This window comes from Euleptes europaea, chromosome 1, assembly GCF_029931775.1.
Source record: "Euleptes europaea isolate rEulEur1 chromosome 1, rEulEur1.hap1, whole genome shotgun sequence".
Lineage (NCBI taxonomy): Eukaryota > Metazoa > Chordata > Lepidosauria > Squamata > Sphaerodactylidae > Euleptes > Euleptes europaea.
Genome location: NC_079312.1, coordinates 141,763,003 through 141,783,942, shown reverse-complemented (window position 1 = coordinate 141,783,942; position 20,940 = coordinate 141,763,003). Strand labels below are relative to the sequence as shown.

The following is a 20,940-nucleotide window of genomic DNA, read 5'->3' as shown; positions in this document are numbered from 1 at the left end:
AACTTAACAAAATTAAAACAAAAATCTTCTTAGAACATCTAACAAATGAAGAGGAATTAGAAATAATAAATACCTCAGGATTTACAACATCAACTAAATCAATAAAATATCTGGGAATAATCTTTCCAAAAAAATCTCAAGAGTTATATAACTATAATTATCAAACGGTATGGAATAAGATAGAAAGTGAACTTCAAACATGGACTAAACTAAAACTCTCCTGGTTGGGTAGAATATCTTTAATCAAAATGAATATACTTCCAAGATTTAATTTTTTATTTCAATCGATCCCCATTAAAATCCCGGACAAGGCACTGAAATTATGGCAACAGAAAATTAACAGATTTGTGTGGGACAAAAAACGCCCACGAATAAAATTCAAAATTATGACAGAAGCAAAGAAAAGAGGAGGCATGTCCCTTCCAAACCTAAAGATATATCATCAAGCGGCGACTTTGGTATGGATTAAAGATTGGATCTTGCAAACCAATGAAAGAACTACTAAATTAGAACTGGCAAATTTACAAGGTGGAATACATCACTTATTATGGGGTAAGAAATGGAAGAAGAATTTAGAAGGAATGGGAGGCCATCCAATTGTAGAAAATATGGCAGCAGTATGGCAAAAATTGAAGCTTAGATTGACATTTGAAAGCTCACTATTGATGGCGCCTTTTAATGCTTACGGCTCAGCAACTGATAGAAAAACATATGGGGCAATACAGTATCAGGACCTGATAAAAGCAGACGGCTCGCTCATAACGTTAACTGAGTTACAGATTGATTATCCGCAGATGCCTTGGTTAATATATCATCAATTAATTTCAAGGTTTAAAGAAGATTGCTGGACGTGGGGAGTCCTACAAGGCAAAACAGATTTTGAACAGCTGATAAGCAAGCCAACAGATCACCTTTTAGGCAAAATTTATCGGTTACTGTTGACATATGATACGGAAGATGAACAAATAAAAACATGCCAAATCAAATGGATGGAAAACCTCAACGAGATTATAACAACGGACGAATGGGAACAGCTATTTTGTGGAAATCTTAAATTTACTCTATGTCAAGGAATTCAAGAAAATTGGTTGAAAATGTTGCACAGATGGTACATCACGCCGAGCGACATCCAGAATATGAACAGCTCAACATCCGGCTTGTGTTGGAAGTGTGGGAAAGCTAGAGGCACTTTTTATCATTGCTGGTGGACATGTATACTAGTCCAAAAATTCTGGAAAAAAATCCATATGAACATAGAAACTATAATCGGTCAATCTATTACATATGACCCCAAACTTTTCCTTTTAAGTAAAGTGCCAGATGAATATAACAAAAATCAACAGGTTATATTAAAATATTTAATAACAGCGGCAAGAATAGTCCTAGCTTCATTGTGGAAAACAGATAAAATACCAAATACCGAACTTTGGATTGATAAAGCTTATGAATTTATAACAATGGCGCATCTAACAGAACTACTACAACCAGACACAAAAAATTTAAACAAAGACAAATGGCACGTTTTTTATGAATTTATTAAAACCAAGAAACGACAATGAATTTTCTTAAATGTTACAAAAATGATGTGGATGAATAAATATAGTATGTTAACAAACAATGACTATTTGAACATAGTAAAGGGGTTTAAACAATACTATTTTGTTAATATTTTCCCCTACCCTTTTTCCTTTCCTGTATCCCATTATATCAAAATCAATAAAAATATTCTTAAAAAAAAAAAAAGAGAAATCTTGGTTCCAGAAGTTTTTTGCTCTTCTTGTTGCTATTTCATCTTGCATTACTGCCTCTCAATGAGGGAAAGCTTTGCTATGTCAACAGGTTACTTTCTACTGGCAAGACCATAAATCTATACCACCTTTTCCTGATATTAACCCTTTCCACACACCAGAAGAGATCCTGATTAAATTGAGCGATGCACAGTCACATGTACATACCCTACTTGCTTCTTCAACATTTTGCTCTGGAGTTTGCCATACATCTTGGCTGCAGCAAGGCAAGTCCAGGGAGTAAATGCTTCTTGTGTGACAGAAGAAGGTGTGTGTACCCTGCAACTGTACTGTTGCTCACATTGCACCTTGAAGCAGCAAGGCAAGTCGGGGGAACAAAGAGGCACACAAATTGAAGCCCTGTGAGCTTGCAGTACCCTCCTGAGCATGCAGCCACCTTGGAAAATTTGCTGGTGGTGTTACAAGTGAGACAGCTTTAAGGGGGGGGGTGACCCATCTCCTAGGCCTGCCTCTCTGCAATCCTGCTTTTGGGTGATGATGAAACTAAAAAAGCTTCTTTGATTGCTGAATGCAAACATGGAGCACTCCAACATTCCCGTGCCTTTAAGAGTGGGTAGACATGAAGAGGAAGTAGACATGAACAGTGAAAACTGGTCATGAGAACCATGAGACTCAGAGCAGACAGAGCTAAGAAATCTCCCTGGGTCATTGAGGAGCTGATGGCAATGAAATGGGAGAAATTATGGATGCAAGTAGGGCTGTCAAAAAAAAAAAAAATTCGGTACAGTTCGGATTCGGCCGAATTTGGCCCTTGTGGGTTCGGTACGTGCCGAAGTCCGAACTCCCCCACTTCGGATCCGTTCAATTCGGCGGGAATTCAAAGTTCGGAAACAAATTCGGCCGAATAAAGCCATTAAAAACACAACCGCGCCTTTCCGCGGCTCTGGGGGAGGCATTTTTGGGCTTAGAGGTCCCAAACTTTCAGCAGAGCTTCAAAGGACGTATATTGAAAGACTCCCCAAGTTTTGTAAAGATTGGGTCAGGGGGGGCTGAGATATGGGCCCTGAAAGGGGTCCCCCCCACCCTTAATGTGTATCTCTCAGCAGAGCTTGCCGCCCACGCACAAAGCTCCCGGCCCGACAAACAGCTGATGAGAGCAAGGGCGGGGCAGGTGCTAAGAACTTTGCAAAGCAACACAACTGAAAGCAACACCTTTGCAAACATGCAAAGGGCGGGGCAGGTGTGAAGAATTTTGCAAAACAATACAACTGCAAAGCAACACAAGCACGCAATGCAACACCTTTGCAACAGTGCAAAGCAACACCTGACACCTGGGAGTTTGCATACCATGGAAAGGGACAGAGGCAGCTAGCTATGCATAATGAGCAGGAGGGGGTGGAATTTCTCCTTTTGCATTGGACTTGGGACCAGGAAGATGCATTCTTTAAGTCACCATTTGAAAACCAGTTTTGAGCAAGCATCAAAATAACCTAACTGATCTTATGAATGAGGAAAAACCTGAAGAATAAAAATGAAGCCCCCTCTCAAACCAGGGAGAGAGAGACTGGAGGGGGAACACACACCCCAGGCAGAACCGGCAAAAGCCCCCTTTGGCTTCCCCCCCCCACCCACAGAAACTGCTCCCTCCCCACACACACACACAGACTCTGCTTTTCCCCCCCCACACACACACAGAAAAGAAAAAATATAGATTAAAGCCCCCAAAGGGGTCTTACTGTGGCTGTCTTCTGTTCCAGCAGGAGGGGCTGGGAGGCTGGGTAATCCAATATGATTCCATTTGTATCCAATATAAGATCCATATGTATGCATCTCTCGAGGGTGATCCATTCATCCCAATAGGGAAAAGGGGAAAGCCCATATCTCGGGGGGCCCTGACCCAATGTTTACAAAACTTGGGTGGTCTCTTAAAAAGCCTTGACTGAAGCTCCGCTGAAAGTCTGGGGTCGGCACACCCAAAAATGCGCCCCCTGCAGCCACGGAAAGAGAAAAGGGGGGGAGCCAATATTTCAGCCCCCACTGAACCCATCTTTACAAAACTTGGGTGGTCTCTTAAGAGGGATTCTCTGAAGCTATGATAAAAGTTTGGGGGCTGCACCCCCAAAAAAGCGCCCCCTGCAGCCACGAAAATGGAAAAGGGGGAGAGGAAAAAGGGGTGGAGCCCATATCTCGGGGGGCCCTGACCCAATGTTTACAAAACTTGGGGGGTATCTTAAGAAGCCTTGTCTGATGCTCCACTGAAAGTTTGGGGTCGGCACACCCAAAAATGCGCCCTCTGCAGCCATGGAAAGAAAAAAGGGGGGGAGCCCATATCTCGGGACCCCCTGACCCAATGTTTACAAAACTTGGGTGGTCTCTTAAGAAAACCTGTCTGAATATCCCCTGAAAGTTTGGGGTCGGTACCCCAAAAAATGCGCCCCCTGCAGCCACGGAAAGGAGCGAATGTGCACAAGCACCCCCTCACACACACATGAGGATTTCCCTCTCTCTCTCTCTTTCCCCGGCCGGCCGCACATCAGCTGATTCCTCCAGTACTCGATCCTGACTGATTGGCCAGAAGAAGACCCAGCTTGGCCACCGATTGGCCGGGGGAGGAGAATGCTGCTTACTGACGGTTATGCTGCTTACTGACGGCCCCGAATTGGCCGAATTTATTCGCGAACTCCCGAACTCGCTGAATTCGGCCCCCCCGGTTGCACTCCAGTTTGGAGTTCGGTTCCTCCCGGACTAAAAACCGCCGAATCAAGGGAAATTCGGCTGATTTTCAGTTCGGGCCGAACCGAATTGACAGCCCTAGATGCAAGCGCTGCTCACAGAAAACTCAGAGCGACACGGATCGAACACAGCATAGATTCCACATTGGAGCCTATTCTGTGGTCATGGTGAAAAAGCAACATCTCTCTGCCACCATTGTGTCTGCACATAATTGTTAACAGCTGAGCTATTTCATGTGGTTCAGGGACTTTTACATCATTGCCTCAAGGATTTAGACTCTGACCACATGATGGCCTTTTGTGCTCAATTTGCTGCTTACTTTGCCCAGATCTGCTCTGGGTTAGATGCTGGCCTGGATGCATGTCCAGATGTTGTACCTTTGGCATCTGCTTGTCCAATTTATATAGATAACTTTTCAGCCTGTGGATCCTGAAGATTTGGCAAGATCCTTGGACAGGTGAGACCTATCACCTGTGTTCTTGACCTTTGCCTTTCCTGGTGGTTAAAAGCTGCCAGAGAGGGACTGGCTGAGTGGGTAAGGGGAGTGATAAATGCTTCCTTGAGAGCAGGAGTTGTACTTCCCATGCTCAAAGAGGCTGTAATTAGACCTGTTTTGGAAAAACCCTCCCTGAGCCCTGCTATGTTAGAAAATGTCTAGCCAATCTCACATCTTCCATTCTCGGGCAAGGTGCCAAAACAGGTTATTTCTTCTCAGCTCCAGGGGATCTTGGAAGAGACTGATTTTCTGGACCCATTTAATCTGGCTTCAGGCCAGGATTTGGAACAGAATACTTTGGTCGCCTTGGTTGATGACCTCTATCGAGAACTTGTCCGAGGAATGTGATCATGTTAGTTCTGCTGGATCTGTCAGAGGCCTTTGATACTATTGACCATAGTATCCTACTGAGCTGCCTATCAGCAATGCGACTAAGGGGTAGCGTATTATGGTGGTTTGAGCTCTATCAGGGGGTTAGTCTCAGAAGATAGTATTGGGGGGTTTCTGCTCTGCCCCATGGCCATTTACTTGTGGGATGTTTCAGGGTTCCATCTTATACCCCATGCTATATGAAGCTATATGAAACCACTGAGAGAGGTTGTGAGGGGGTATGGGCTGTGATGTCACCAATATGCAGATGATAGCTCTAACTTCCTTTTCCGCCAAATTCCAAGGACGCTATTGATTTTCTGAACTAGCGCTTGGAGTCAGTGATTTTATTTATGTATTTATTTACATTATTTATAGTCCTCCTTAATAACTCAGAATCAAGGTGAATTACACAGAGTAAGTCAATACTGTCGATGAATGGGACATTCAATAAACAATGCAATAGGATTAGGATTGTAGAACCAACTAGAAGTCTAAAAACAGAACTAAAACAAAACATAAGTATTAACATGACACATTAAATGATGCAGAATTCCATAGTGGGATCCCAGTTTCAACAAGCCACGTACAGAAGTATAGATCACAGTCCCTAATATTTTTCTAAGTAAGTTTGTGAATTTATTTAGTACAGTGCAACTCTATTGCCTGCATAGAAGAGCCCTCTTGAACAATCCAGTTTTGCATAGTTTGCAGAAAGCCAGGAGAGGGGAAGCCTCCTGGACTCCTCAGGCAGACCATTCCAAATTTCAAAACTTCAATACATTTATTGGCATACCATCAAGCAGTCAATCAAATAAAACCAACCCTCTAAACATCATTTAAGTCAGGCAAGGTCAGCTGAACTCCATCAAAAGTGGGGAGCACAATGTCCTTCAAGATCTTCGCCTTCCCAACCAGCATTACCTCTGTGTTTTCAGGGTTTACTTTCAATTTGTTCACTCTTAGCCAATTTATCCCAGTAGCCAGTCAGTTATTCAGGACCTCTACCTTATTACCAGTACTGCAGTCCAAGCTCTGCTCACAACCTGAGTTCAATCCTGATGGAAGTCGGTTTCAGGTAGCTGGCTCAAGGTTTGCTCAGCATTCCATCCTTCCGAGGTCGACAAAATGAGAACCCAGTAAAGTGTAGATGACTGGGGAAGGCAAAGGCAAACCACCCCATTCTACTGGCCGGGCAGGCTGGCAGGACTGCTACTGCAGCGCGGTGCAGAGGGAGTTGAGAATGGGCGTGGCAGGATGCGAAGGAGGGAACAGAAGCTGAGGCTTCTGCAGCCTGAAGGCTGCACTAAACAGTAGAGACAGCGGGGAATGCAAAGTCCAGTAAACAATCCAAAGTCAGGCTGGGGACTGATACTTATCGGAGGCTAGACAGCAGGGGCGTCAAATAGGCAGTCCGAGGTTAGGGTCACTAGCAGTCCGTTGGTCTTTGTCCTAAGTCAATCTGAGGTCGAAAGCAGGCAAGAGAGGACCAAAGTGGTGCGTGACTGAGGACTACCTTTACCTTTTTAATAAGGTTTTATTTATATTGTAAGCCACTTTGAGTTCTGTCTGAGTTACACAAGGGAGCAGCTAATAATGATTTTAAATAAATCAATAAATATGCTTGAGCCATTGTTGTCTGGTGTCTTTGTAGCTGGAGCAGTTATGGAACTTTGGAAGGAAACAAGCCATGCTATCAGAATTCAGCCAGGATACCACATTATACTCAGTTAAAACATGTTCATTTATTAATTTAACAACCCTAACATTTAACACAAGTTGCTGCCAGCCAGTGGCCTACCAGCATTTTGGGCAAATCCATCCAGGTTCCAAACATGACCACTGTTATCACTGACTTCATTGAGCCTTGCCTGCCCATGAACTAGACTGAGAGGTCCCAAACTCCATCCCCCAACATGCCACATAGACAATTAAGGGTTTGGTTGATGCTGCTCAGTACCAAATGCATTCCCTCTCAGCCCACCACACAATGACTAATGGGCTGTTTCAGAAACAGGAATACTCCTTCATCATCTGATGCCTCAGGATGTTTGCCAATCACTCCTACTTAATGGTCAACCCTCAGCAAACCTATCTCTTAATTAGGAATTTACCAGTCTGCTCTAATCAGGCCTATTTAAGGAAGTCTCCACTGCCGGGTACAGTACGAAGCAGGCAAAAAAAAAAAAAAAGGACTCTGTTAATCCTAGAATATTCTTGCTCAGCCCCAACACCATCTGCTAATTTCATACTGCAAACAAACTAATAAACATACATATACAATCATGTCAATATCCAAAGAAATTGACAAATCCAGGTTAAATGGCATGATATTTCATATTTATTTATCTATTGTGAATGAAAATACTATACTATGGGTTACACTGAATGACTAGTCTTTCTTCAGATTTGGCTTATAAATTCAATTTAATATCCTGAATATTAAAATATTGCTCAAAAATAAACACTATGAAGCCCTAACTAAAGACAAACTCTTGACTCCTACACCCAGTTTCTAGTCATATTTTTTTCTTTCACAATCACCAATTTGTTAAAAGTAAAAAATCCAAAGTTCTTTCGTTCCTATTGTTTTTCTGCTCAGGTCCAGGTAGGAATAATCCTTTCTCAATGCTCAGTGAGACTGTCTAGAGAAGTGGTGAGAAAAGATAGCATTAAATATTAAAAGCAAGTTCTTGTAGGTTATCCGGGCTGTGTAACCGTGGTCTTGGAATTTTCTTTCCTGACGTTTCGCCAGCAGCTGTGGCAGGCATCTTCAGAGTAACAGGGTTACTGTTACTACTCTGAAGATGCCTGCCACAGCTGCTGGCGAAACGTCAGGAAAGAAAATTCCAAGACCACGGTTACACAGCCCGGATAACCTACAAGAACCAATGAACTCTGACCGTGAAAGCCTTCGACAATATATTAAAAGCAAGATTTAACTGTACTTTCTGATGTTCAAATGTGGGGTGTTTTTTTTTTTTTTGTATCTCTACTAGACAAATACGGAGTGCCTTATCCCCCATTATTTTTCCTAAAGAAGTCCTACTGGTTTAAATCAAGAAACAGCTATATTCATGAACAAACCCATAGCAATATCTTCAGTGATAATGTTGAATCTGTTGCTCCTGAATTTGATGCGAAGGAATCCATCAGGTAAAAATATACTGTGCAAACAGAATTATATTTCTGTTAAAGGTAAAGCATGCCCTCAAGTCACAATTTATGGAGACCCCATGAAGTTCTACCTCATGGGATTTTCAAAGCAAGAGATGAGTAGAGGTAGTTTGCTATTGGCTTCTTCTGCATAGCAGCCCCAGTATCCAAGTACTGACCTTGTTTAGCTTCCAAGCTCTGATGAGATCTGTCTAGCCTGGGCTAGTCTGGGCCATTAGATCTGCCCAAGCTAGCTTGATCTCATCAGATCTTGAAAGCTAAGCAGGTCAGCCCTGGTTAGTAAATGTATGGGAGACCTCAAAAGAAGTCAAGGATTGCTAAGCAGAAGCAGGCAATGTCAATCCACCTCTGTTTGGAGGTCTTTAAGCAGAGATTGGATGGCCATCTGTCGGGAGCGCTTTTGATTTTGGGATCCTGCATGGCAGGGGGTTGGACTGGATGGCCCTTGTGGTCTCTTCCAACCTTGTGTGATTTTGTGATTTTTGTGATTTTGTTTGTCTCTTCCCTTGAAAACACTATGTGGCCACCATGAATTGATTGTGACTTGATGACACTGTCCACAGTATTGCTGTTATTAAAACACAAAGGAGATTCAGGTCTGTGAATCTGGTTCTAGACTGAGAATAACAACCAGCTGAGCATAAGCCAGAGGAAAAGGCACTCTACCCACCATGTAATTTCTGTAGTGAGGTACAAAAAAGCTAAATCTGGACTGAATTTGAAGCAGTGGTAAGTCAGACAAGTCCAGGTTTTTTCCCCTTGGAAATAGTGTGCTTGGATGATAATTATAATAATGTACCAACACTGAATTGCTTCTTAATCTTTTAGAATCAACAATATTAAAAAAACTTATGAAGTGAAGAGCATGAAAACAGAAGCTTTGAGAGGTGAGATGTCTTTGATTGCTTTCTCCTTCTTACCTATTACAAAAAACCTGACCCCTCCTCCCAAGTTTGCCAAAGCTTTTAGCTTTCAGATGAATTGCTTAAGAAAAGTCACTGGTGTTTATTTATAGGGTTGCCAGCTCTGGTTTGGGAAATACCTGTAGATTTGGGGGCTAGAGTCTGGAGAGGGTGGGGTTTGGGGAGGACAGGGACTGAAGAAGGATACAATGCCATAGAGTCCTTCCTCCAAAGCAGCCTTTTTCTCCAAGGGAACTGATCTCTGGAGATCAGTTGTAAAAGTGGGAGATCTCCAGTCCCCACCTGGAGGTTGGCAACCCTAGTTTATTTAACTAGAACCTAGGTGTTTCTCTACCTGCTACCTGTGGAATAAAAGTTGTAGCTGGAGATGGTGCAATGTCTTTTCCTGTGACCCTTTGAATATTAGTGGTGTTTTGCTCTCTTTAACAGTTAATGAGAAGCCTTAAACCTTTTAAGATGCAAATACTGAGACCCAGTTTATTTAGAAAACTGCAAGTTGGGAAAGAATTGCATTTAAAAAGCAATGTACAGAAGATAATCAGTCAGAACACTGACTCTCTAAGAAGGGGGATTCCTCTGGGTAACAAGACAAGTTCCAGAGAGAGTGTGTATATGTGTCCTTCAAATGACAAACCCAGAGACACCTTTCTTTTAGCAGCCAAAGATTAATATTACAGGCACCCAAACTGCTGTGCTAACATAGAAGCTGGACCCTGTAATTCCTGTACCCCTATTTTGTCTAAAAATTGGTTCCAAGGAGGGCATTTTTCAATGACCCTCACCCTTAAGTCTCCCTCTATTGCCTTTCTGCTGTCATCATTCAAAGCTTTTCTTTAAACTACACTTCTGACTATGCTTTATCAGCTTTACTAAAGTTTGTAGCCCTAAATTAGGAGGGGGGGAATTACTCCCTGCCTTATTCTTTTTAAGTGGGAAATTGGAATGAGCAGTTAACAAGATACTGTAAACCCACAGTTTCTTTTAAAAGAAGCAATTTATTCTACAAAAATAAAATACTCAGACTTATATCTCTACAGCAATGTGTTTTAGCAGCAAGGGCAAAGGGAGTGATTCGGAAGGTAACATATTTCTGTGCCCCAGCTGTTAATTATAAGAAATCAATAAATTAACAAATTTTAACTATAATGTTTTTGTATTTTTAACAGTACAGCCCTTTCTCTTTCTAAGTCCCTAGATACCTTAACAGCCCATTCCTGAAAATTGGGCCGAAACGTCTTAGGAGGCGGCGAGGTCACGCATAAGTGTGTGTAATCACGTGTTTAAAAGCACTTACGCTGGCGGCGAGGCCAGTCCCAACAGCGGCAGAGCGCCGCGGGACCGCGCCTCCCCCCTCCACCAGCGCGGCCTCTCCGTGGCACAGGCCACAGTGTAGAGAGGCTGCGCCGGTGCAGGGGGGCGTTCCAGGGGCATTCCGGGGGGAGGAGCCACCGGGTAGGCGGCTTCCTATCCTGTTTCAGCCCTCGCCGCCGGTGCCGGGAACGGCGTTGCTGCGACTGCTTTTTAGCAGGCGCAGCCTCTATGGGGCAAAAGGCCCCAGTAAAACAACAACAAAAAAGCCGCAAAACAGCTTTTTTTTGTTTTGCGGTGTGCGCGATTTCCCTGCCGACTCCGCACACCGCATTTTCAGGAATTGGCTATAAATCTCTTCTCTTAATTGGTATAATTAATTGGTATACTCCCCGTATTTCCTCATTTGTTCTCCTTCAGCTCCTTTCCCCCAAGATTTTAAAAGGGATTTCCCTATTGGGGTCCATTCAGCCCTTCATATGCCAGTTACCTTCCAACCAACAGACTCATTTATGTAGAATAATAGGACTTAATACTCTTCCTAAATATGTCAATTACAAATCTAAAGCATATTTCTAAAATAAATATGATGCAAACATTTTGTCAAAAAGTCATTGGGGAAGCACTGCCTTTTACATAGAAATCTTCAAGAAGATACTTCAGCTCACTTCAGCATGTTCTCAAGTCAGCCAGTTCTAAGCCATTCTGGCCAAAGGTCTTTCTGACTGATTATCTTCAATGGAATTACACTTGCTTAACTCTTGCTGATAGGGGTTGATGGTTGCTGAGGTGCATTAAAGAAAAAGAAAAATGAGACTAAGGGGGTTACCGCACTTTGTATTCCCAGCGATGTATTAAGAGTTTGAAAATGTTGTAAAAAACATCGCTTTAAAAGGGTTTTTGGATACCATGGCTTATAAATGGTTGGAAGACGTCTTCACAACTAAAGGGGCCAAACAAAGTGTATCAAACTCTTAATACATCGGTAGGAATACAAGTGCGGTAACCCCCTAAGCTTCCATTGTCATTTTAAGTGCTTACACCGTTTCTTGTATACTAGGCTTGTCTTTGAATATTTATGAAGGTCAGATAACTGCTATTCTTGGTCACACTGGAGCTGGAAAAACGACACTGCTAAATATTCTCTGTGGGCTTTCCAACCCTTCTGCTGGTAAGAATCAAAACTTCATGATGAATTAGGTAGTCTGCTCAATCCTAATCAGATTTACTGAGAAGTGAGACTCATTAGTATTAGCAAGACTTCCTTTGAAATAACCATGCTTAGAATAGTCTTCCACTTTTCAGGGCATGAAGAGGGATTCTCAGGGTTTTCTCGGCCCGAGAAAGGGGGTTGGGGGCCCCTCCCGGGACAGTATTGGCCTGTAACTTTAAAAATAAGACCCATTTCAAGCACTAAATGAATTGGTATGTGCCATGAGTCACTTTGAATGTTGAGGGGAATTGAGTAAAAAGGGCAAAAATAGAGGAGAAGGGAAATTTGTCCTCTTTGAGACCCTTAACACCTTCAGTGTTCTGGAGAGGGGAGATAAAGATCAGATGATTGGTGCTATGTAGTATTCATCCCCCTCAGTCCGATAAACTTTTAAGGACTCTGACATCAGCAAAGCTGAAAAAGTCCTGGGAAGATTGGGCTTGAAACAAAAGTGCTTCTTCTGACTTATCACACACCCCAGAATTTTTTATTATACAAATAGTACAGAGCTCCTCCAAATTTATAGTATCTTGGAATAAAGGGTGAAATTAAGGTTATAGTATGTGGGTAAGTTTCCACCATCCTCAAATTCCACCATGCAACATGGAGATAAAAACTAGACTTCTGTGTGGGAGTTTGTTATGTGTCTTTAGTTTTGTTATTAATTTCAAAAGGGTCTGTTTTGTTATTGACCTATTTCATATGTATGTTTCATGGTTGTTTCTTTCATTATTGTTGTTTTAGTTTCATAATTTTTTTCATTATTTTTTCCCATTGGCTTTTCTGTGTGTGTGTGTGTGTAAAGTGCCTGGGTCTGTACCTTCATGGTTTCCCACTCAAATTGGACAAAACTCTGAGAGATTGTTCATAGTCCCCTAGGTGACCCACATTGCCCCTATTTCAGGCAATGAAAGGTGCCTATAGGAAAGATCCCAAACACTAACACAGACAGCACTGAGCTTGAAGAACAGTAGCACAAGGAAGAAGCAGATTGACAAGGCAAGGGCAAAGTCCCACCCCATATCCTCACACATTGGAATGCCCACTGTTATGCCAAATAGAAGAGTATCCGTTTATTTGAAGGAATTAGCTATGGAGACAAAATGAGCTTTGTGAGAGGTTGGCGCTCAGGACTTTTGAACCTATTTTTATCAGGATAAGCACACTAGTGGAAATACTCACAATAAAGAAGCATTGTATAAATGTTAAGGATTTTATTTAAAATATTCAAATTTCTTACATACTCATAGCAAAACACACAGAACCTGATAAATTGAAGGACTAGGAAATGAAAAGAAGGAGGGGTGGACATAAGGTTGTGAGGTTCCCAGGGAAAATATATCTACCAAGCAGATGAGTGATGTCCAAAGATGGCAGCTGCGTGAAGCAAGGAACGACCAGCATTTCTCGGGAGAAAGCAAGAAAAGCCACACTGACAGAGTGGGTGCTCATTTTTGATCCAGAAAAATGAACACCCTTTGCATTGTGAGTGGGGAGATACTTATAACCAAAATGTATCCTGAGGCGTTATAACCTCACCATCAACCAAATATTGCCTGTGTGTGTGTGTGTGTGTGTTTAGCTGGGGAATTTGTTGTGTTTTCATATTAATTATGATAATTATGGAACACCCCATTTTCATAATTATTTCAATTAATAATGAAAGAAATACACATCTAGTAAAAATGCCCTTCTTTTGTGTGCTACTGCTCAGTTTTAAGGCTAGTTCATTGGTTTGGCAGTTGCACTATTCTAGTAGAATGCTGAGGTTCAGCGCTAGATGAATAAGAATCCACTCAGCCCCAGAGCTGAGATGTTAGCTGAATTGCTCTTTGAATGGGGAAATTAGCTGAGCAATCGTAAACTACAATATTTATAAAGTGGTATCGCAACCTATGTATACCGGAGCCAGGACCTTTAGAATAACGACAGAGACAATGGAATCCGAATTAAGAGAGTTTATGTTTTCAAGCATTCAGTGGTGCAACACAAACATACACAGAGTCTAGGAATTAAAAAAGAGAAGTACAGAGACATTTGCCGTATGGCAGGCAGATTGTTGGTGGGGTAATACTACACCTTTTCCTGTTGAGTTGTCCCAAGTTCCAGTAGACTAAGATGAAGAAAAAGGGGACATAGAGAATAAACAGGGGGCAGGGGGCACCCCCTGTGTGTTCGAGCATGGCTGCTCGCTCTGGCAGAGTGACAGTCTGTATCAAAAGGGAAGCCCTAAGGTGGTAGTATGGACTTTTGGGACCTTAGTTATACTCTTTCAGGGGGTAGGGGCTGTCTGGATTATCCAGGTGGTTCCCAAGCTAAAACAAAAGGTGGCAGAGCCCTTAATGGCCAGCTTCCTGGGTGGGTAGGTTGGAATTTGGAAATCTAATGCCAGTGACTTGTGCAACCAGGAAGAAACCTGCAGTCTCTGGTTGATGAGATTAGCGAGCTGACACAAAGGTGTGATAACGATTCTTCATTGTTGTCTCAATGTCTGTTGATGGCTGGTTAATCATAGCTGATGATGCAAGGGGAGGGGGGGAAAGGACTATGTGCGTGCCTGAACGTGTTTTGTAAAATGACAGCCTTCTTGATACTGGGTCAGAGAATATGGAGTCCCTCTGGTTCTCTCCAAGAGGCTTCTCTGCCCGTGGCTCCTTCCAATCAGTCTCACTGGCAGGCACAGGAGCCTTCCCCATTGCATTTTGGGCTTGGCGAGTGTATGGAACAGTGGTGGCACGCATCTGTTTGGGTTGCTAAGACCAGTCCTGGAGATTGGCAAGCCCATTTGCTTACAGAGAAGAGCTGCATTTTGAGAAACTGTCATAATTCTATAAACTCTTCATTCCACGATTCCTTAAAAGTTCCCTTCAGAAGCAAATGGCTCCATGTAAGTCAGATGAAACAGGGCTGTGCAGAGGAAAGGTACAGGATATGCTGCCCATTTGCAGACTATGGCTGTTGCCGCACCAACAACTTACAGTATATTATCATCATGCTTGATGTGTGTGTTTCGGATGTGTATTCTTGATTCCTGATCACACCGTGCCTGTTATTATTGCTCCCAAGACAGTTTATTTTCAGTTCTCACCTCTCAAATTAGTGCGAAAAGTTTAGAGGAGGAGCGTGGGGGAGCACTGCGTCATGTAGATGTTGCTGATGCTCCCCCGCCTCCCCTCCCTTTTTTTGTTTTCACGCATGTGCTTCAGTGTTGATGCGAAGGAGCTCTCTGATTGGCTGGGTTTCCTTGTTTTCCTACATTTTAAGGAAATCACCATTTTAAGAATCACCTCATTTGCAGGGCATGTAGGGAGACCCTAACTACAATGTCCATGCTGGCACTCCCCCCTGCATGAATAAACAAGAGCCATTCTGACCACAGTGTGGATCACAGAGCCGCCATCCTCTTGGGGTTGGTCCAACATTCCAGCATTCCTTCACTAGCACTAATATGTTTAATAAAAAAATTAAGAGCAGGGGGAAGGGGAGGGAGATTGGAATCCTGTATATGTGATTGGCATCCAGGCAATGGCTGACCAGGACCTTTGGCATGTGCCAGGCACCCCTCCCCACATCATCCACCCGCTCCTCCCGCAAGGCTCAACCCTGGCAGCGGCACTGAACTGAGCCCAGCCAAAAGAGCGAGTGGCGCTGGTTCTGTGGTGGGGAAGCATGAAGAGAGGTGAAGGGGCCGTGCTGCCACTGTTGCCCAGAGCACAGAGAGACAGAGAAAGAGAGGAGCGTGCAAGCAAGAAGGGAGCTGTTTTCTGGCACTTACACCAGCAATTTGCTTCTCCCCCCACACGGCAGCAGCAGCAGCAGCTACTACTACACAGCACCCAGAGTCTCTGGAGCTGTTCACACCACCCCAACCTCCCCACAGTGTGATGGGGGAGGCATGGAGGGGGAGGGCTTCCTGCTTGCTTCCTCCCTCCTCACACTTCAGCTTGGCAGATGTTGGGGTCGAGATGGGGCCAGCTCCCTGCTGCGCTTGTTCCCAGGTTCCCTAGCGCACCAGCCAGTCTCTTATGAGAAATCCTTGAGGGAAAAGAGTGACACCCTGCCTGCTTCGGCATGCCTCTAGGCTGCCTCCCTGGGTTTGAAAAGTGGGAGGGGGATCTCTGCCTCGCTTACTCTTATGCTGGTGAGGAGGGCGCAAAAAAAAAAAAGCTAGACTCTCCCACATGTGTGTTGGGTGGAGCTGTGTGCTGGCAGGAGAGCCACCAAGAAATGTTACTGATACCAATGTGGTTAGTCCTACATTCCAACATTCCTTTGGTAAACCAAATGAAGTTAAGAAAAAAAATTAAGCAACGAAAATTATTGGTGGATGCAGACAGGAGGGGAGGGGAAAGGTGGAATAGGAGGAGAAAGACTTTGCATTGGGTGTTGCCAACAGGGGGCGGAAAAATTAATAGTGTTTGCAACTGTTCGCACCCCTTGGATTGCCGTCTTTGAAATGGGGTAAGGAAAACATTGTCATATAAGAGGTTTTTTTTTAAAAAAAACAAGGTCATTTGATGCTTTGAAAGCATTTCCAAGACAAAACAAAAGTTTTGGGTGCAAACAAAGATAAGATGTTTCTATAAATGCTGTAAATAGTTGGTGCGGTAACGACCTATATGGGTATGCAGTAAAATAGTATTTACAAAAGAATACTAGAAAAAAGTTCTGGAAAGCCCTCTTGTAGGAACAGAATGTTAGAAGTATTTGAAAGCTCAGACAGTAATAAAGGGTTGGAGGACAAAATTAGCATTTAGTACCTGAGAGAGGGTTGGTTACAGCTAAAAGTGACAGTGAGTTTGAAAACTTACAGCTAACTGCTCTGAATTGTTGCAGACTTTGTGAGAGTCTTAAGAGTTAAAGATTGAAGCTCAGACCAGTGCCCTAGAGTGAGAGGAAAATATAACCACTAAATTATATAAAACAGATTATAGGGAAGATTGCAAGGTCATATAAATCAATGAGAGCAAAACTGTAAAAAGAAATAATATAGAAACATTTTCAATTGAAGGAAGTTTCAGAGTGAAAAATACAAGGCAGTGGCAGCAATCTAAAAGTAATAAGGTGTCTATAGTGGAACAGCAGCAGATGTGTTAAGTTAGAAAAGAAACTAGGAACCTGGTGCAAGAGAAATGAAAGTGATGGATGTGAACTGAAAAACAAAAATTTTGTGAGGGGAATATTTTTGATAGCCATATCTATGATGAATAAAAAGGAACACCTACAATTTAAGTAATTCATAGAATAAAGTCAGTGAAAGAAAAAAGATGGTACAAAAAGCATAAATAGTCACATATCACTCCTAAAAGGTAGTAACATATTAAGAAAACCCTTCAAACAAGAGAAAAATAGAATTTACCACATATTCAGTTACTAGGCACTTATGTGCCAATAAAGATATGTGAAAATAAATTCTTGGGGATGGGGGTGGGGACTTTACGAATGTTTTTAAGATAGATATTTGAAAGTGTATTGTCAGAAAATATAGCAGGAACAAGTTGATACACTATAGTGAAGAGAGCAAAAGGAAGTATTGTAACATTAATGTGATGGGAGACATCTATAAGCAGTTCAGCAAAACACTGAAAAAGTTATTTTCATAGCCAAAATTAATAGGCTGGAATAAACAGCTTTAAGTTCACTTCAAGTAAGATATCTGTCATTAATAACATTCCAGAGAAGAATGACATGACGATATGTGTAGAGAGAGAAGGCTAAATGTTTCTAAAATGGACTGAAAATGTTTCTAAAATGTCCTACAAACAGTAAAGAAAGATAAGTCTTTACAAACTAAGTACAGTACACTGAGGATAACTGTGAAGGAAATGAGGTTGCTTATCTCCAGAATGCATAACTTTTTAAAAAGACACAATGCACGTACAAACACAAACGGAAAAAAATAGGAGAATCACGATTAGGGTTGCCAGGTCTCTTGTCACCACCGGTGGGAGGTTTTGGGGCGGAGCCTGAGGAGGGCGGGGTTTGGGGGAGGGGAGGGACATCAATGCCATAAATTGCCAAAGCGCCCATTTTCTCCAGGTGAACTGATCTCTATTGGCTGGAGATCAGTTGTAATAACAGGAGATCTCCAGCTAGTACCTGGAGGTTGGCAACCCTAATCATGATAAAAGGAGTCACAGGGGTATTCTTCACGGTGGATTTTGCTTCGGTTTCGAATCGGCGCAAATAATAAATTGATTTAAATGGCTTTTTCATGGCAGTGCAGATTCTCCCCCCATCCCAATTTTTCACGGGAGAAACAGCGCACTTCTCTGCGCTGCTTACGTCTGCTGCCGCTCATGACTCACCGCTCCAAATCCGCCTAATCCCGCCCACTCTTCCCATGATCCTGTGTGTGTGTGTTGGGGGGGGGGGCATCCCGAGAGCGGCAAATCCAAGCCAAAACTCCCGTCACCCTTCTGAAGAGGGGCAGCCAGTCTGCTTTGGGTCTCCCTCCTGCCGGTGCGATGCTGTTAGAGTGGCAACTCCCCCAGCCAATCACCGTTCTTGGGGGAGGAGAAAGGAGACGTCCCGGGGAGCGAAGCAAACATTTCTTCATGGGCATCCGAGCAACAAAATGCTCTTTTACTGGAAAGTACGGCTCAGAAGTGGTTTGGATTGCCTCTCTTTTAAACCGGCTTATTTTGCTCAGTGGGGGAAAACACGGCTCTGCAGTGAATAATCAAAATTTGCCTCCGACGCAAAACAGCATCGAAACAGCAGCAAATATCCATGAAGAATACCCCACACATATTATATCAAAAAGACAGGAAACAAAGAAAAAGCTGATGTATGAATTCACTGAGCAGAAATTAAAAAAAAAAAACAGAATGAGAACAGCAGTTGCTATGTGGGTTTCTGCCAGAGTCCTTAGCTGTACTCGTTCAGGCTGCAGAATGAATATCATTTTTTAATGTTTCCCCATACCAAAAACAGGGAGTATCTAACCCTGACTGCTTCCTTCTGCATTAGTTTTATACATGTAAGGAATTATTTCATTTGAGGCAGCATTCAAGATGTGATCTACAGTCTCTTCTACCATCTCAGAATTTCACCTTCTCTTTCCCACCTCATTTTGTGAGATGTATAGACCAGGCTCCATGCAGAAGCCATAACAACCTCTTGTGGCAGTGAATTCCATATCACTATTATGCATTAGTTATAGTCCTAGAATCCAGGTGACTCAGAGCTTTCTGGTTTGATTCTGGACGCTTTCTGTTTCTGGCATCTAAACTAACTTGTCTGCTGCCATGAATGTGACCTTATTTCTTTGGTTAACAGTCCCAAGCAGATTGAAGTATTCCTTTGCTTTATCCAAATAACCACATAATTATTCACCTTTGTATCATTTATTCAGGTTCCGCCACCATATTCAAGTACAATATAACCAAAAGGGAAGATATGGAGGAAATTAGGAAGAAAAGCGCTGTTTGTCCACAATTCAATGTTCAATTTGAATTTTTGACAGTGAAAGAAAATTTAAAGACCTTTGCCAAATTAAAGGGAGTTCCATCCAATGATATAGAAAACGAGGTAGGTGTGTGTATCTATCCATCTATTCATTCCGTTGATAAGAACTTGTTTTACATCCATTTCTAACAATTTTGTAAGCCGACCTAATAACGGAGACAGTGTCTCAAATTCTTTTGGGCCTGATATATATATATATATATATATATATATATATATATATATATATATATATATATATATATATATATATATATATATATATATATTAATAAATTTTATTTTTCTTTATAATTAAAGGGATACAAAAGGAAAAAAGGGAAGGGTAAACAGTTTAATATACAAAACAATATGGCAATTTCGATTGAGAGATAAACTTAGTTGGATACAGTAACATATAACAAGCCTAAAAACTGATCAAATGCAATATGGTATGTCTAAAAAATGTGATTGTAAAATTATAAAAATCATTCAAACTATCTGTTACATATTAAAAGTATAATGTTTGGAAGCCCAGAATTTGCTTAGCAAATAGTTAGAACATGTGTGTATCTATCCATCTATTCATTCTGTTGATAAGAACTTGTTTTACATCTATTTCTAACAATTTTGTAAGCCGACCTAATAACGGAGACAGTGTCTCAAATTCTTTGGGCCTGATATTCTCAGTTGGAACTGATGGCATATTTTTGAGTATTGGGAGACCTTCCAATCATCTTTTTGGAGGCATGAAAGAAGATACAATTCCCGTGACTCCTCACCTTAGAAACCATTAGTCCTGAGTTCCTTTCCTGCCTCCACCAAGACAGCAAGGAAACCCAAGAGCTCTGCTTTTTTCCTTCACTGTTGTTTGTAGCTCTTCTTGTCCTGTCTTCAGTATGTCTGCTCTCCCCCAACCCCCAAAAATCTTCAGTGTTTTTCAGAATCTGTTTCCCTCCCCCCCCCCGTCCTCTTTTTGGCATAAACTGAGGCAATGACCATTCAGCTCTGAGAGCCCCTCTACAGGGGCCCACTTAATTGCTAATTTGACTACAATCTTCCCCAAGTGGTAGGGCAGAAGAAAACACCATCCCAGTGTGGCAGCCTCAGAAGATGCAACTGTAGCCAAAAGCATATAAACAGTCATAGTCTTTCACATTTTTAGATGCAGAAGTGGGCAATGGTGACCATTTTAAGTCACCAGCAGCAGGAAAGCCATTTTTGGGGACAAAAGAGCAGGACAGCATGAGGCAAGTCCCACTCTACCACAGTAAACCAAGACAACTGTTTCCCTCAGAAATTAGATCAAGAGGAAGAAGTCTCTCCAAGTATTAGGTGCTGGATTAGAAGATTTGTGGATAAGGAGCTGGCTCATGGGAGAAACTCACCCTGCCCAGGTCCACCTCAGACTGGCCACTCAAGAGAGTACAAAGTAGCCAAAGCTCAGCCCACTCCTTATCTCTTTCTGCCTCAGGCAAATCATGGGCTACTAAAGAGGCTGGCAAGGGGCCCATCAGTCCAAAA

At 42.4% G+C, this 20,940-nt stretch overlaps 1 protein-coding gene across 1 annotated transcript in view; it reads left to right on the top strand.

Annotated features, from left to right (window-relative positions):
• The window catches only part of LOC130476773 (ABC-type organic anion transporter ABCA8-like), a 145,924-nt gene that overhangs the window by 30,958 nt on the left and 94,026 nt on the right, over positions 1-20,940 (top strand). The window contains exons 8-11 of the mRNA XM_056848765.1: positions 8,346-8,502; positions 9,352-9,410; positions 11,815-11,925; positions 19,325-19,500. Coding sequence (XP_056704743.1) covers positions 8,346-8,502; positions 9,352-9,410; positions 11,815-11,925; positions 19,325-19,500 — 503 coding nt within the window. The remainder of the gene's footprint in view (positions 1-8,345; positions 8,503-9,351; positions 9,411-11,814; positions 11,926-19,324; positions 19,501-20,940) is intronic.